Source organism: Macrobrachium nipponense, chromosome 1, assembly GCF_015104395.2.
Source record: "Macrobrachium nipponense isolate FS-2020 chromosome 1, ASM1510439v2, whole genome shotgun sequence".
NCBI classification, from domain to species: domain Eukaryota; kingdom Metazoa; phylum Arthropoda; class Malacostraca; order Decapoda; family Palaemonidae; genus Macrobrachium; species Macrobrachium nipponense.
In genome coordinates this window covers 127,997,012-128,011,242 of record NC_087200.1, presented here as the reverse complement: position 1 = coordinate 128,011,242, position 14,231 = coordinate 127,997,012, and the positions used below count along the sequence as shown (strand labels likewise).

General features: G+C 37.2%; 1 protein-coding gene across 1 annotated transcript in view; it reads left to right on the top strand.

The window, feature by feature from the left end:
* Window positions 1-14,231, top strand: part of LOC135219622 (uncharacterized) — a 353,181-nt gene that overhangs the window by 310,128 nt on the left and 28,822 nt on the right. The window contains exon 10 of the mRNA XM_064256540.1: window positions 8,540-8,692. Coding sequence (XP_064112610.1) covers window positions 8,540-8,692 — 153 coding nt within the window. The remainder of the gene's footprint in view (window positions 1-8,539; window positions 8,693-14,231) is intronic.

The window sequence follows — 14,231 nt, the reverse complement described above, 5'->3', positions numbered from 1 at the left end:
GACGTCTTCTGCCTGGTCAAAGCCTTCAAAACTGTGCACAAAACTGTGGACACAGTTTCTCCAGGCCCCATTTAAAGTGGTCGTCTTCACCTCGTCCCAAGCACTTGCAATATTTTTCACTGCATCAGCAATGTTGTAGCCCTTCCAGAATTGCTTCAGTGTCAACTCCTTGTTAGCTTCTATGGCCCTCAAAGCAAAACGTATGGTCCTTCTAAGGTAGTAAGCCTTGAAATTAGCTATTACTCCCTGGTCCATTGGCTGTATCAGCGATGTGGTATTGGGTGGGAGGTACACCACCTTCAACATTAGGGTGCATGTCGCTCAAATTTGAAGGGTGACCATGGGCATTGTCCAGGACTAAGAGGGCCTTAAAAGGCAGACCCTTCGAAGTCAAATACCGTTCCACTGCTGGCACGAAATGGTCATTGAACCAATCTTCGAAGACCATCAAGGTAACCCAAGCCTTCTTATTTGATTTCCAAATCACAGGGAGTTGAATCTTGAAAATGCCCTTGAATGCCCTGGGATTCTCGGCCAAATACACCAGCAAGGGCTTCAGTTTCAAATCGCCCTACTTGCATTGGCCCCAAACAGCAAAGTCAGTCGCTCCTTTCCAGCTTATGGCCAGGTGCTGACTTCTCCTCCTTGGAAAGGTACGTTCGATTTGGCATTCTTTTCCAAAATAATCCAGTCTCATCCACATTAAAGACTTGGTCAGCCGTGTAACCACCATCCTTAATTATCTCGGCCAAACCACCAGGAAAACTACCTGTTGCTTCGCTATCAGCACTAGCAGCTTCACCTTGCAGCTTCACATTATGCAAATTTGCACAAGCCTTAAAACGGTTAAACCAACCTCTACTCGCGGAAAATTCACCACCAGCACTGCCTTCGCCAAACTTTTTCACTACTGCCTCATGCAGCGCTCTAGCCTTCTCCTGGATCACACTTAAGCTCACCGGGAAACGTCCGCTGGTCTGGTCCTCCAGCCAGATCATCAGGAGCTTCTCCATTTCAACAATGCTCTGGCTACGTTGCTTCTCGTTTATCACTGTTGACTTCATCGGTGCAGCATCCTTAACGTGCTTCAGAATATGTTCCTTGTCTTTCACAATGGTTACCACCGTGGTCCTGCTCAAGCCTAAAGAACGGCCTATTTCGGTGTTAGTTTCTCCCTTCTCCGAACGCTTCACCACGTCATATTTTACCTCCATCGTGATGACCTTCCTCTTCTTGGATGAACTATCATCGGAGGAAGTACTTTGGCGTTTAGGAGCCATTGTAAATTCGCGAAAATGACAAGGAAAATCAGCAACGTATTAGCACACAACCGACTGAACTTCAGGCAGGCACGCGATTGAATTGGCGTTGTTTGGTATTGTTATGCTTAGCGTCCTCGACCGTTCGAGGTCGTTGTTCGGTCAATTTACCATACAGTTTAATAGCGTAAATTAGTTTATGCGCCTCCGCTCAAAAACTAGTTCTGCGTATGAGGTATTGTTAAAAAGCATAACAAAACGTCGTAACCTTGGAATTTGCGTTGTAATCTAACCAGAAACTTAGTTTTTTTAATTATGTACTGGAAACAAGCAATGATTTTTTCATTATTTGCGCTTTTGGACTGTTTTAAACTGCGCATCCCAAGCTAGTGTATTCATTCGCTCGCAAACTGGTTCCTCATATGTGGTGTCACTAAAAAAATTCCAAAAATATGAAAAAAAAAGTGTTGAAAATCATCATAACCTCAAAATTTTTGTTGTAATGTAACCAAAAACATATTTTTATTTTATACTGTGCTAAACTATAAAGGATTTTTATCATAGCATGCGTTTTTTAAAAGCGTCGTTAACTCGGAGCGTCGGAAGCATCAGCGTCGTAACCTCGGAACAAGCGTCGTAACCCAGGACGGATTTTCCATTGAATATTTAAGAAAAAGCGTTGTAACCTCAGCAGATTATAATAACAGAAGGCGCCATAAGGATGTTTTCAAGGTCACAAGATTTGGGATTCCACTACGCCACCTTTGTTGGAGATGGAGATTCCAGCGCTTATAATAGTGTTTTAGCAATGAACGGTGGAAATGGACCGTATGAAAATTTAAAAGTGGCGAAAGTAGAATGCATCAACCATGTAAAGAAAAGAATGACTAACAGAATGAAGAGACTAAGAGAAGATGAAAAAGAAGAGAGAGTAACAAGAACTAGAAAAAGAAGAAAATTTAGTGCTCTAAGTGGAAAGATTAAATTGTCGGATACAAACATTAGCATAATGACTAATTATTATGGCAGGGCAATCCACCGTAATATTGGTAAATCATGGATTGATATGAAGAAGGATATAATGGCATCATTCAACCATATATTCAGTTCCAAAGAAAATCAACGTCATGGACTTTGTCCAAAAAGGGGAAGATTCTTGGTGCTATTTTCAGCGCAGCATAGCAATGGGTAAAGAAAGAGAGAAAATAGAGTTCAAGAGATCTTCAACAGTTATCAATTTAGATGCTGAGAGTGAAAGGAAAATAAAGGCTGTGTATGAAGCACTGTCTGAGAAAGAATTGCTTGAACGCTGCGTTCGCGGTCTTACACAAAATGTGAATGAAAGTTTTCATTCAAAAATTGGGAACAGAGCACACAAGACTAAGTTTGCTGGAGCACAAAGATAATCAATTAATTAATATTCCTATTCATAATAATTTTGCATTAATACTCAAAAATAAAAACTAAAACCATAAAATTAATGGTAACACAGTCTTTTACCTTTTTTTATGTACCTAAAACTTTGAAGGCCCGTTTCTCAAAACATAAGTTTTTCACCTTCAAAATGTATCTCCTCCCTTAGTATTGGACCAATCTAAATGAAATTTCATATATAATATGGGGAAACAAGGTAGATTAAAAAAAAAAGCTGGGGATTTTTAATATTTTGAGTTTCTGATTTTTGGCAATTTTTTTTCCTGTAATTTTTCCGGGAAAATTTCATTAAAAAAAAAAATTCATATCTCGAAAAATAATTGAAAAATCAAAAATCCTCAGCTTTATATCAAAGGTCCATGTGTGTTTTATACGTGGTTCAAATCTCATCCCTTAAAACCAAAAAGCAAAGGAGGAGATTCATTTTGAAAATGGCCATTTTTGGCCGAAAAATGCTCTGGCATCGCAAAACCTAAGGTCACTGAACAAAAATTTTTCCCCCAGAAGTTCCACACAATATCCTTTAACAAACCCCCTATATATCAACAACCTGTCATTAAAAAAAGTCGGAAACCAGCCGGTCCCCTTAAAAATCATTCATTCATTATTCCTAAAAAAGATTTTTTTTCTGTATTGCAATTGATTGTTTTTATATTTTATCATTATGTTAAATTTATTGTGAAATAACATTTTACTTTTTATGTGAATTGGTGCTGCTTTTACGTACATATTATAGTAAAGATTTTACTGTCTCTTCTCTCCTCAACAATACCACAGTGCACAATAACTTAAAATCATTCATTCATTATTCCTCAAAAATATAAATGCTCCCTCACTCTACCTCAGGTTAGCTGTGTATCACTGCGATGATGAATAATTTTGGTAATCATTTGTGCTAAATTTTATTGTGAAAAGCTTTGTTCTTTCATTTACTGTTTTGTTGATATTGTTCAACTAGACCGTCTCACTCGGCTCACCGAACACTGGCTCAGTTAAGACTTTTTTTTTTTTCTGTATTGCATTTGTTTTCATATTTTATCACTTCGCTAAAGTTATTGGAAAATTCCCTTTTTATGTGAATTGTTATTTCTTTTACATGCATACAGAAATATTTTAACTCTCTTCTCCTTCTCTCCTCAACATATCAACGCTCCCTCGTTCAGCCTCAAGTCAGCCTGGCATGACGTCACCGCGGTTATGTACGATTTTATGCATCTTTTATGCTAAATTTTATATTGAAAGCTAAATTTTATATTAAATGCTTTACTATACTTTTATTTTTTTTGTCAAATATACGTATATTGTAAATGAAAAAATAAATTTAATACAGTTTAACTTGTAAGACCCAGTAGGCTGTCGAATACAAGTATTAACTAGATACGTAATCTGTCAGTTTGAAGTACGAGCATTTGTTCGACAAACGATACAAAATTTTCTTGAAAATTTTGTTCGAAAAGTGAAAAGTTTGACATAAACGTTCGACAGACGAGGTACCACTGTACCGAGTACAAACCATTGGTTTACTAATTTGGCTGCTACGTTGGAATCTCCCGTAACCATATTCAAGTCCTCTCATGCCCAACTGTTCAGACATATGGGGATTAACCTATTGATTTCTTCTTTAAAGGCATCCATATATTACCCATGTCCTCTAATGATGAGGAAAAGAATATTGGACAGTTATTTGCAGACATAAGTAGCAGCAAGAAAATATTAAAAGGATTGGAAAAAATGATGACAAAATAAACTTGGCTGATATACTACATTATTTCCCTAAAAATAATACATAGTAGTTTGAAAAACCCTCTTTTAAGCATGTAGTATTAACATGGATAACTGCATCAGCTGTATTAATTTTATACAGAATTTACTCTATCTTTCTGATAATTGACTTTTCAGCTTTACCCTTCCACACCTAGTTAACTATATTCACAAAGAACCATTTTTTTTCCACTCATAGGGCCCTCATGTACAGACAAAAAGATAGTGTTGCAATGGACTCCCCTTTACTAGGTGTGCTTTTTGTCAACTTTTATAGGGTGCAGGAGAGGCCAACTTTTTCCCATATCCAAAAATTGTGCATGTACGTACAGTATATTAATGACAGTTCAAGGGCAAGAAAATGTTAAATGCTCTCCAGCCCATTCCTAGAATGCAACTCTTTAAACTGTACGGTTGTGTTTTATAGTAATTGCCAGCTCCCCTTCCTTGACGTCCTCATCTGTCAAACTGACAAGGCCTGAAGCCTCTGTTTACAAGAAGATTAACCTTTTCCTCTGCTGTAGAGGATATTGCAAGTGTCCTTCAAGATGAATAACATTACCATCAAAGTCTTCATGAAAAGGTTTTGAACTTATTGTTCTTCTGGACAGCACACATTAAGAATTAGCCTTCATCTCCCAAGTGTACTTATAAATAATGGATATTCCAACCAGCAAGATAATATAGAAATATGCAGGTCACTGGATTGGTGATACAGAAACTGCAAGTAGTCACACAGACCAAGCCACAAAAACATTTAAGACTATTATAAGGTGAGGATGCACTCTGTGTACTTAAAAGACGAATGTGCAGTTAAGAAAATCATCACAGATAGGACCTCACCACTGATGTTAATATGAAGCTGGACCTCTTCATGTATTATTAACACAGCCACACTAAAAATCCTGTTAATGAAAAACAACTCAACCCCAATGAACTGCACATTTCTTCCTCAGCCAGTCGGCAATCAGCGTACATTCAACCCATGCTACCCATCTCTCATATAGTGAGCAGGACTCTCCACAGTTGACAGTCTACTCGCCTCTTTTGGCATGATCATGCTCAGTGGAGCCAGAGTGAAATGTGACATATATCAACACTTGGCAAAAATAGAGTATAAACTCCATATATTTCAGTTACCATTGTTGTTACTCTGTAGCTAACATAGCGTATCTGTCAGGAATAAAGTTGCCCAGGCTTGCAATGACTTTCCTCCCCAAGAATGCCAAGTATTGCCAAATTACTGGCAAAATGCAGTAACCCTGAAAAGTGAATAATAATGGTATTTGAACCCTAGAATTTGTAAGTGTTCTCATTTGGTTACATATTACTGTGCTTGTAAAACTAATCATCATAGTTGCCTTCCTTGCAACTTTGCTGAGATTTCTTAAACTTAAAAGATAGTAAATTTTGTTTAATTACACCATATGGTGTTTTATATTAGCAATACTTTAGAACTGTATAATGATAGGTGGTATGACTAAAAGAAAATACAAAAAAGTCATGAGAAGCTTTGGTAATTTTCATAAGCCTCTTTAACCCAATCTGTTGGGTGCATAACTCAAAACGGGTCAGTTACCCATTAACAGTTGATGTACATAAGTGGATTGTTGTGACTATTTTGTTCAACAAAATTCTGACAGTAAATGCCAGGGTCAGAAGAGGGTGAAGAGAGATTACTCTACTCATTATCTCCATAAAGATAAGCCTGTTGTAGAAATGTTGCTAATGATAAGGTTTGTTTAGGCCTCCATTTGTTTGGTACTTGTGAATGAAGATTTACCATATATGTACATATATAGGTGTTTAGTACATATATATTTCGTACACTTGAAGATTTACCATATATGTACATATATAGGTGTTTAGTACATATATATTTTGTACACTCATACTGTCACGAACATGTCCATGTGATGGAGAGACACAGCCGTGAAGAGAAGACGATGATGCATTACTCGCATGTACAGAAGACACACAGCCAAGTATCGAAGATGAGGATGCCTTCCTTCCACAAGCTCCATTGCCAACCTCATGAACACAAACATGCGAGGGAGAAACATGACCTTTTTGGGCAGATGGCGAAGCACTCCTCTGACTGGAACGAAGACGGACATGCATGGGAGAGAGACAGTCATGAGAGGAAGGAGGGGATGCACTCCTTTCACTCAGAGGACGAAGCTGTAAAGTCCTCGATCCTCCAATGTGTGACACAATGGCGAGGCGGTGATGGAGGAGAAGCAGGAATGATGAAACTCCCCCCTCTATGAGGTCTCTTATTAGCAGGAGGTGGAAAAGAGACCTTATGTTTTTGACTCTTCTTCTTCTTCGTAGAGAAGGCAGAAAACCTCTTCCAAATCAAGAATCCAGTCTCTTGAAGACAGCTTGAAACAACGCCTCAGATGGCTGAGTGAGAGAGGACAATGATGTCATATCAGGAAGAGAAGACACCATAGCAATAGGATGAGCGGCCATCTCATCTAACGTCATTGGCTGAGAGGACGCTGGGAGTGACGTCACAACATCTCTTAAGACCAGCGCTGGTCAATGGCCTCACTGGTGGAGTGATAAGGCGCAACCCAGTAATCATTGGGGAAGACAAGGAAGCTCTTCAAGCCGGCAGCACATAAGAGCCAATTTAGAGGAAACCTCGGGGAGTCGGGACTGCTATAGGGGCTGGTGGGGGTATATGCCTCCAAGAAATACGACAACCGCCCATCCAAGGAAGGTGAACCCCGTAGACCAAGCATCACCCAAACAGATACCATCTTGGATGACTCCGAACCTGAAACTAAGGAATTAGATGGTGTAGCTTCCTCCTTCTCGGGAAGAGAATTGGAACCCGAGGGAAGACAAGGAAGCTCTTGAAGCCGGCAGCACATAAGAGCCAATTTAGATGATGTAGCTTCCTCCTTCTCGGGAAGAGAATTGGAACCTGAGGGAAGACAAGAAAGCTCTTCAAGCCGGCAGCACATAAGAGCCAATTTAGAGGAAACCTGGGGGAGTCGGGACTGCTATAGGGGCTGGTGGGGGGGGGGGGGGGGTATATGCCTCCAAGAAATACGACAGCAGCCCATTCAAGGAAGGTGAACCCTGTAGACCAGGCATCACCCAAACAGATACCATCTTGGATGACTCCGAACCTGAAACTATGGAATTAGATGGTGTAGCTTCCTCCTTCTCGGAAAGAGAATTGGAACCCGAGGGAGAGGGGGCTACATTAAACATAACATCACCCTGTAGCACTCCCAATACTTCCATCAATGAATCAATGGAAGAAAAGGAAGGTGACATGGGAACACTTGAACTAGCCACAGGGAGAGCAATCGCGGGAGAGGGAGAAGACGAATCGTCCAGTCGAGGAGAAGAAACTGTTCATAAGAAGGAAGAGTTGAAACTGCGGTGTTCCCTTTTCTTATAAAACACTCTCCACTGCGACTTAGGCCAGGAACAACATTCCGGGCAGGGATTGGTTATAGTACAAAAATTCGCTCTGCACCTACTGCAAGTCATATGAGGATCTGTAGTCAGAGACGCTAGAAACCTTGAGCACAGAAATCCCTGAATGCCCAGGTACATATGTTGACAAGGCTGTTAACTCAGAAGAATCCATAATAAACAGAAACAATCACACACAACACACTGAAAAGGAAAGAAACACAGGCACAAAGCAACCAGCTTGGAAGGAGAGCAAAAGCGATAGCATCTGTTCTCCAAGGCGGTTAAGGCAAAGACTTAAAGTGTCATGAGGTATAGTGCGCAGTCTCTGACCAGCTATCACCTTGTACGCCCAGGAGTTGCCAGCTCTCACAGATTCCTTGCTTTACAATCTGATTGTTTTAACTGGTTACTAGCTGGTGCTTGGAAAGTTATCCTATTTTTAAGACCTCTGTTTTGTTAGTTATGAAAAATACAAATTGGTTAAAAATTTGTCATTGTAGTATATATTTTGAATTTATTGTATATTTTATATAGATAGTTTATAGTATATTTTTTTAATTTACTATGTATATATTTTATATAGATAGTTTAGTATATATTTTGAATATGGCACTTTGAAGTGAATATGGATTACTTATGTTTAGATTCTCTGGCTGAAGCAGAAGAAAGTGAGTTAGAAGATGACATGGAAGGCATGAGTTTGGATGCTGCATCGCGATTGCTTGACCCAAGAGACCTTCAGGATGTACTGAATCGTATCCCAGATCATGAATTAAACCAGCTCTTTGATGCTCCAGGTTTGTATTTTGTTGGCTTTTTGTTTTATGATATTATAGTTTTATCCATAGCAGAATGGAAGATGATATGGGCAAGGACATCCAATATATTTCAAACTGGTTACTTTCTTTGTACTTTTTCCTGAAAGATACCAGCTTTGCATGTTTAATTATACATCACTGATAAGTAATATAGAAAAAGTAGTAACAATATAAAATGGTGGTGATGATGATAATAATACATACATACTTACATACTTGTATCATTAATCATGATGATAATAAAACCCCAGTTATCTGGACTGATGGGAATGAACTTTATGCAGAATTGCCAGTTGTTTGGAATAAATGGACTAATTTCCTAAAGGCTGTAGGCCTGGGGTTGCCAATTAAGAGGGTAAAGGGTCCCATATACTGAACGATTGTCTTTACCATTCGTAAAAACATTGTGTATGGGCTCATCTAGATGCAAATGTGGGCAGGGTTAGTCTGAATGATCTCAGCGGTTACCAAAATATTTTTGCTTTTCTGGAGGATAATAATACAATCTGAAAATGTTTAGGAAATAAAATAAACATGATAGTTTTGTGTTTTGCCTGTGCAGTATGCCTACCCTAACCTAACCTAGCCTAAGTTTGCCCGTAAAAGGTAGCCTAGTGTCAAAAAAACAATTTTACATTACCAGAATGTAATGAAATTAATGGAAATTTACCATTTTCCATCATGAATCAAAGAGCAAAATCAGCCGATTGAATGTAAACAATTTTATCATCTTTCAGCAATCATTTAGTAAGTTTTCATCATGTTAATTGCAGTTTGTGTTCAAGTTTTATTCATTGCATTGCGTTAATTTTCTTTGCATTTTAATGTTTTATTCATTAACCAGTTAGTAAATGGTGAATAAAGAAAGCTAAGAGGCTATAGGCCTGCTTACATGACTAGCATTTTAATTTTCATTTATTTCACCTGTATTGAATTTTGTTTTGATGGAAATTATCATGTATCAAGTTGATTGTATAGTACTGATGTATTTATTGCGTTAAGGCTATCGGCAGGGTCGGGGGTTAATTTTGAGTGACTGTGTTCAAACTTCCACAGGTGTTACCTCTAGTTTGACTAAAGATGCACACAAAATTTCAGGTGAATTAGATAAAAAAAATTTTAACAAATATTTTTCTTTTAAACATAGCATTTTTTTTTTGTTTTTTAAAGTATATCTCCTTCCTTATTTATTATTCAATTTAAAGAAAAAAGTAATAACAGAAAGTTTAATACCTATCAAATAAAACGGCAAACTCAGAAATCTAATATGTGATGTGTGACATTTAAAAAAATATTTTTAAAAATTCAAAAAAAAAATACCATAAAATTATGTATTAGATACAGGCGGCCCGCGGTTAACGGCGCAATCACTCAACAGCGAATCGGTTTTACGGCGGTCGTCAAAAATATTAATTAAAAAAATAAGGCATTTTAAAGGTATCTTTATGGCACAAATTTCAGTTAACAGCGCCGCTAGCGCCGTTGTCTAATGAGTCCATACATTTGTAGAAATGCCGTTCAGACCATAAAGGTTATGCAAATTATATTAACAAATTTTATGGAGAGTTATTACGTAGGTATTAGGGTAAAATATATGCCTCTGACGCTGTTCTATGCCGAAAATATCGAGTTACATAAGTGCAAATTTAGCTATGGATGTGTCGATTCATAAATGTTCATGCTTTTGTTTAAAATGTGTATGAAAATGTATTACGTGAAAGGCATTTTTATTTCTGTACAGAAATATGATACAAAGGCAGCTTTTGAAACTGCCCTTCACGTTATCAAATACGATATTTTTTCATGTTCTTTCTTGTAAGCCGCCGCCTGCCACTCTTCCGAAAATATCGATTTAAAAAAAGTGCAAATTAGCGATCGATGTGTCGATTTTATAAATGTTTATGCTTTTATGTTTAAAATGTGTATGAAAATGTATTACGAATAGGGTATTTTTATTTCTGTGCAGAAATATAATAAACAGGCAGCTTTTGAAACTCCCCTTCAAATTATCAACTACGTTGTTTTTTTTCAAGTTCGTTCTTGTATGCCGCCGTCTGCCGCTCTTCTGAAAATATCGAGTTACATAAGTGCAAATTTAGCTATGGATGTGTCGATTCATAAATGTTCATGCTTTTGTTTAAAATGTGTATGAAAATGTATTACGTGAAAGGCATTTTTATTTCTGTACAGAAATATGATACAAAGGCAGCTTTTGAAACTGCCCTTCATGTTATCAAATACGATATTTTTTCATGTTCTTTCTTGTAAGCCGCCGCCTGCCGCTCTTCCGAAAATATCGATTTAAAAAAAGTGCAAATTAGCGATCGATGTGCGATTTTATAAATGTTTTATGCTTTATGTTTAAAATGTGTATGAAAATGTATTACGAATAGGGTATTTTTATTTCTGTGCAGAAATATGATAAACAGGCAGCTTTTGAAACTTCCCTTCAAGTTATCAACTACGTTGTTTTTTTTCCAAGTTCGTTCTTGTATGCCGCCATCTGCCGCTCTCCGAAAATATCGAGATAAAAAGAGTACAAATTTAGTGATCGATGTGTCGATTTTTCAAATGTTTATGCTTTTATGTTTAAAATGTGTATGAAAATATATTACGTAAAGGTATTTTCATTTTTGTACAGAAATAAGATACAAATTAAGGCAGCCTTTGTAACTACGCTCCACGTTGTCAGGGGATGGTTTTTCATGTTCGTTCTTGTCCGCCAGTTCCGAAAAATGCATTGTGTTATTTTATTAATTATGTATCTTTTCCATAAATCCTTTAAAAAGTTATACATTATTTCCCTGTATCCAAGAATATTGTATGTATTCCCATATTATTGTATTTTAAAATACTACGGCAAACTTAAGCCCGTATTCCGCGGAGCGGCCAATGTTGTGGTTTGAAATCAGCTGATGAATACGAGTTTGTTTCACCATAACGCAATTCTGAGCGAATGCTCTTGCTTCTAGTTAGCATAAACGAATATCTATATACCTGACTTATATGAGACAAAGTTATTTTTCCTTATACAGCGTGTTTTTAGGTGGAAATATTTATTGAATAGGTCTCGTTGTGAATGTAAACTACTATTTTTTTCGTTAACAGATTACGTTGGCGGTATGTTTATTGCGTAAAAAATTACGTGATTCCGTTCGCAATAATCCTTTATATCATCGTAATACGAACTTTACGTTATTTATCTTATATCGGCGTGAAACCAACAGTAAAATGTGTTCTTTCAAGCACAGTAGTTTTGATTAAAATGATTTTATCCCAATTTTATCTACAGTTGTGTGTGATGGCAGACGTTTACTGCAGCTTTATCCTTGTTGCCGATGTACGATAATAGTCATTAGCAGCTTGAACAGTTTTCTCAGCTTCAGTTATAACTAGGTTTAAATTTAACGGTATATTTCCCGGTTGATCTTTAATCTATATTGATATCTGATCTATAGCGAATAAAGTTATTACATTAAGATATCTCAGTTCTATTCTATACATAACGCCATTTATAACAAATACGGCAATGTTGCACTGAAGTACGATGATCGAAATACAAGCCAAACAGATGTTATCCAGTTCGGTTGTACTTAGAAAAAAAAAAGTCGTTTCTCGTTCGGTTGTTCATGGCTGTACACGTTCACGCAACGAAAATAACGTTAAAACCACACTTTCATCATTCTCTTTTGCTGTTATTGAACTTATGTAACTAGAAGATGGATAAAGTTAGGCCATTGTAATTTGATCTCATAAAATCGGACTATCGTAAGACTAATGATCATAACCTGAACACTACAGCTACCTGTACACTGTATAAACTTTATTATATCTTTACATACGCTAGACACCCACATGTACTGTACAGTAAATTCTATAGTACTATACTGCATAAATATAATTTTACTTATTGCGCCGTTGTGGGATTACGGCGCCTTTGACTGGTCTAGAGTTTCGAAAGAAGGTGTGCGGCGGCCGTAGGCTTTAAAATCGCTCAACGTCGAAAATCGCTTGGCGTCGGTGGCCAGGAACGGAACCCCTGCCGCTAACCGAGGGCCGCCTGTATTAGCAAACAAAATTTTTTTGAGAGAAAAAAGAAAAATAAATTTGCCGATGTGTTCTCTCACTATCTTTATTCAAATTGCTTTTTAGATTATTAAAATCCATTCATAAATAAGGGAATTTTTAGAATTTGAATGTAGAAAATTTGTTTTGAGAAAAACGCAGTTAAAGTTTGCTAACCATTTATTTTGCTTTTAGAAGCATATAAAGTTTCTTGGAAAAGCCTACATGGCATTTGTTTCTTTCTCTTTTATAAGAGATATTCCCTCTAAAAAAAAAATACTTATCACTTAAAGAAAATAATTTATATTATTTTTGGGGGGTTATTGTAGAACGCCACTCTACTCTTGTGCTGCTAAGGTTTTAGAAGTCTAATGAGCCCCTCCTTCATATCCTCTTTTTGATGTTCTTTGCTTCCTTTGCTCTCTTGAATGCATAGCAGACATTCGTTTTCTGATCTTCTCTTTCATCTGAAAGCCTTTCAGGCTTTCTCCTGTTGTTTTTCTCATAATAGGCAGCAACGAACTTGGTGCATAGCCGATATTATGTTCCATTGCAGCAACATCTTTTGATATATAAATGAAGCGGTTGTTTCACTGATATCTTCTGTTTTCACACTTTCATTAGCTTGCACTTTGGTATATTGAAAAACAGATGGGACCTCACACTTACACTTTAGTTTCAAATCAACATCAAAACTGTTTTTATCAATTTCAAGTGTTATATTGCTGTCAGACTGCCCGCAATACGTTGAACTAAAAGTGTCTTTTAGAGCTCTCAAGGGTAATGAAACTATTTCTCCATCATTGCTTACACTCAGAACGTCTTCTTTTTCAGTCATATAACTTCTCAATAAAAAACTCCTTAGGTTGGCTCCTGATAAAGGCCAACATCACCTGCTACGTCAGGGACAGCAATTACATCTTGAAAATGCTCTTTCTCTTCCTCCTCCCCCTCCTCATCATCAGATAACTTCAAAACAAAGTTGTCTGTGCCATCATCATCATCATCTTGATATATTTGTGCAAGGGAATAATAGATTTCCCTCGGAGCTTCGTAATAGGAAGTATTTGGCATCTCTTCAGCACACATGGTTGGTGGCGACATGTGAAAAGCTACATTAGCTCTCTATACTTTTAGTTTCAAGATAAGTTTTGATATTATGAGAGCTTGCTTCCCTTCATTTTTTAAACTTCTTTTTTGGCATGTTAGTAGTAGTATATATAATACACAATTGATGTCCAAAGGCCTGAGGAAGTGTTGCAATTGATTGTAAATAACAAATACACGATTGCATAAAAAAAATACAAGAATTCTCTCGAGAGACAAGTGGCTCATGTTATTCAGTCATGGGAAGAGTTGCCATCTCTATCAGGAAAACATATTGTACGGCATACGAAACAAAATGCAATGAAAAGCAACTCAAATACTTGAAGAATGAATGCAAAATGAAATA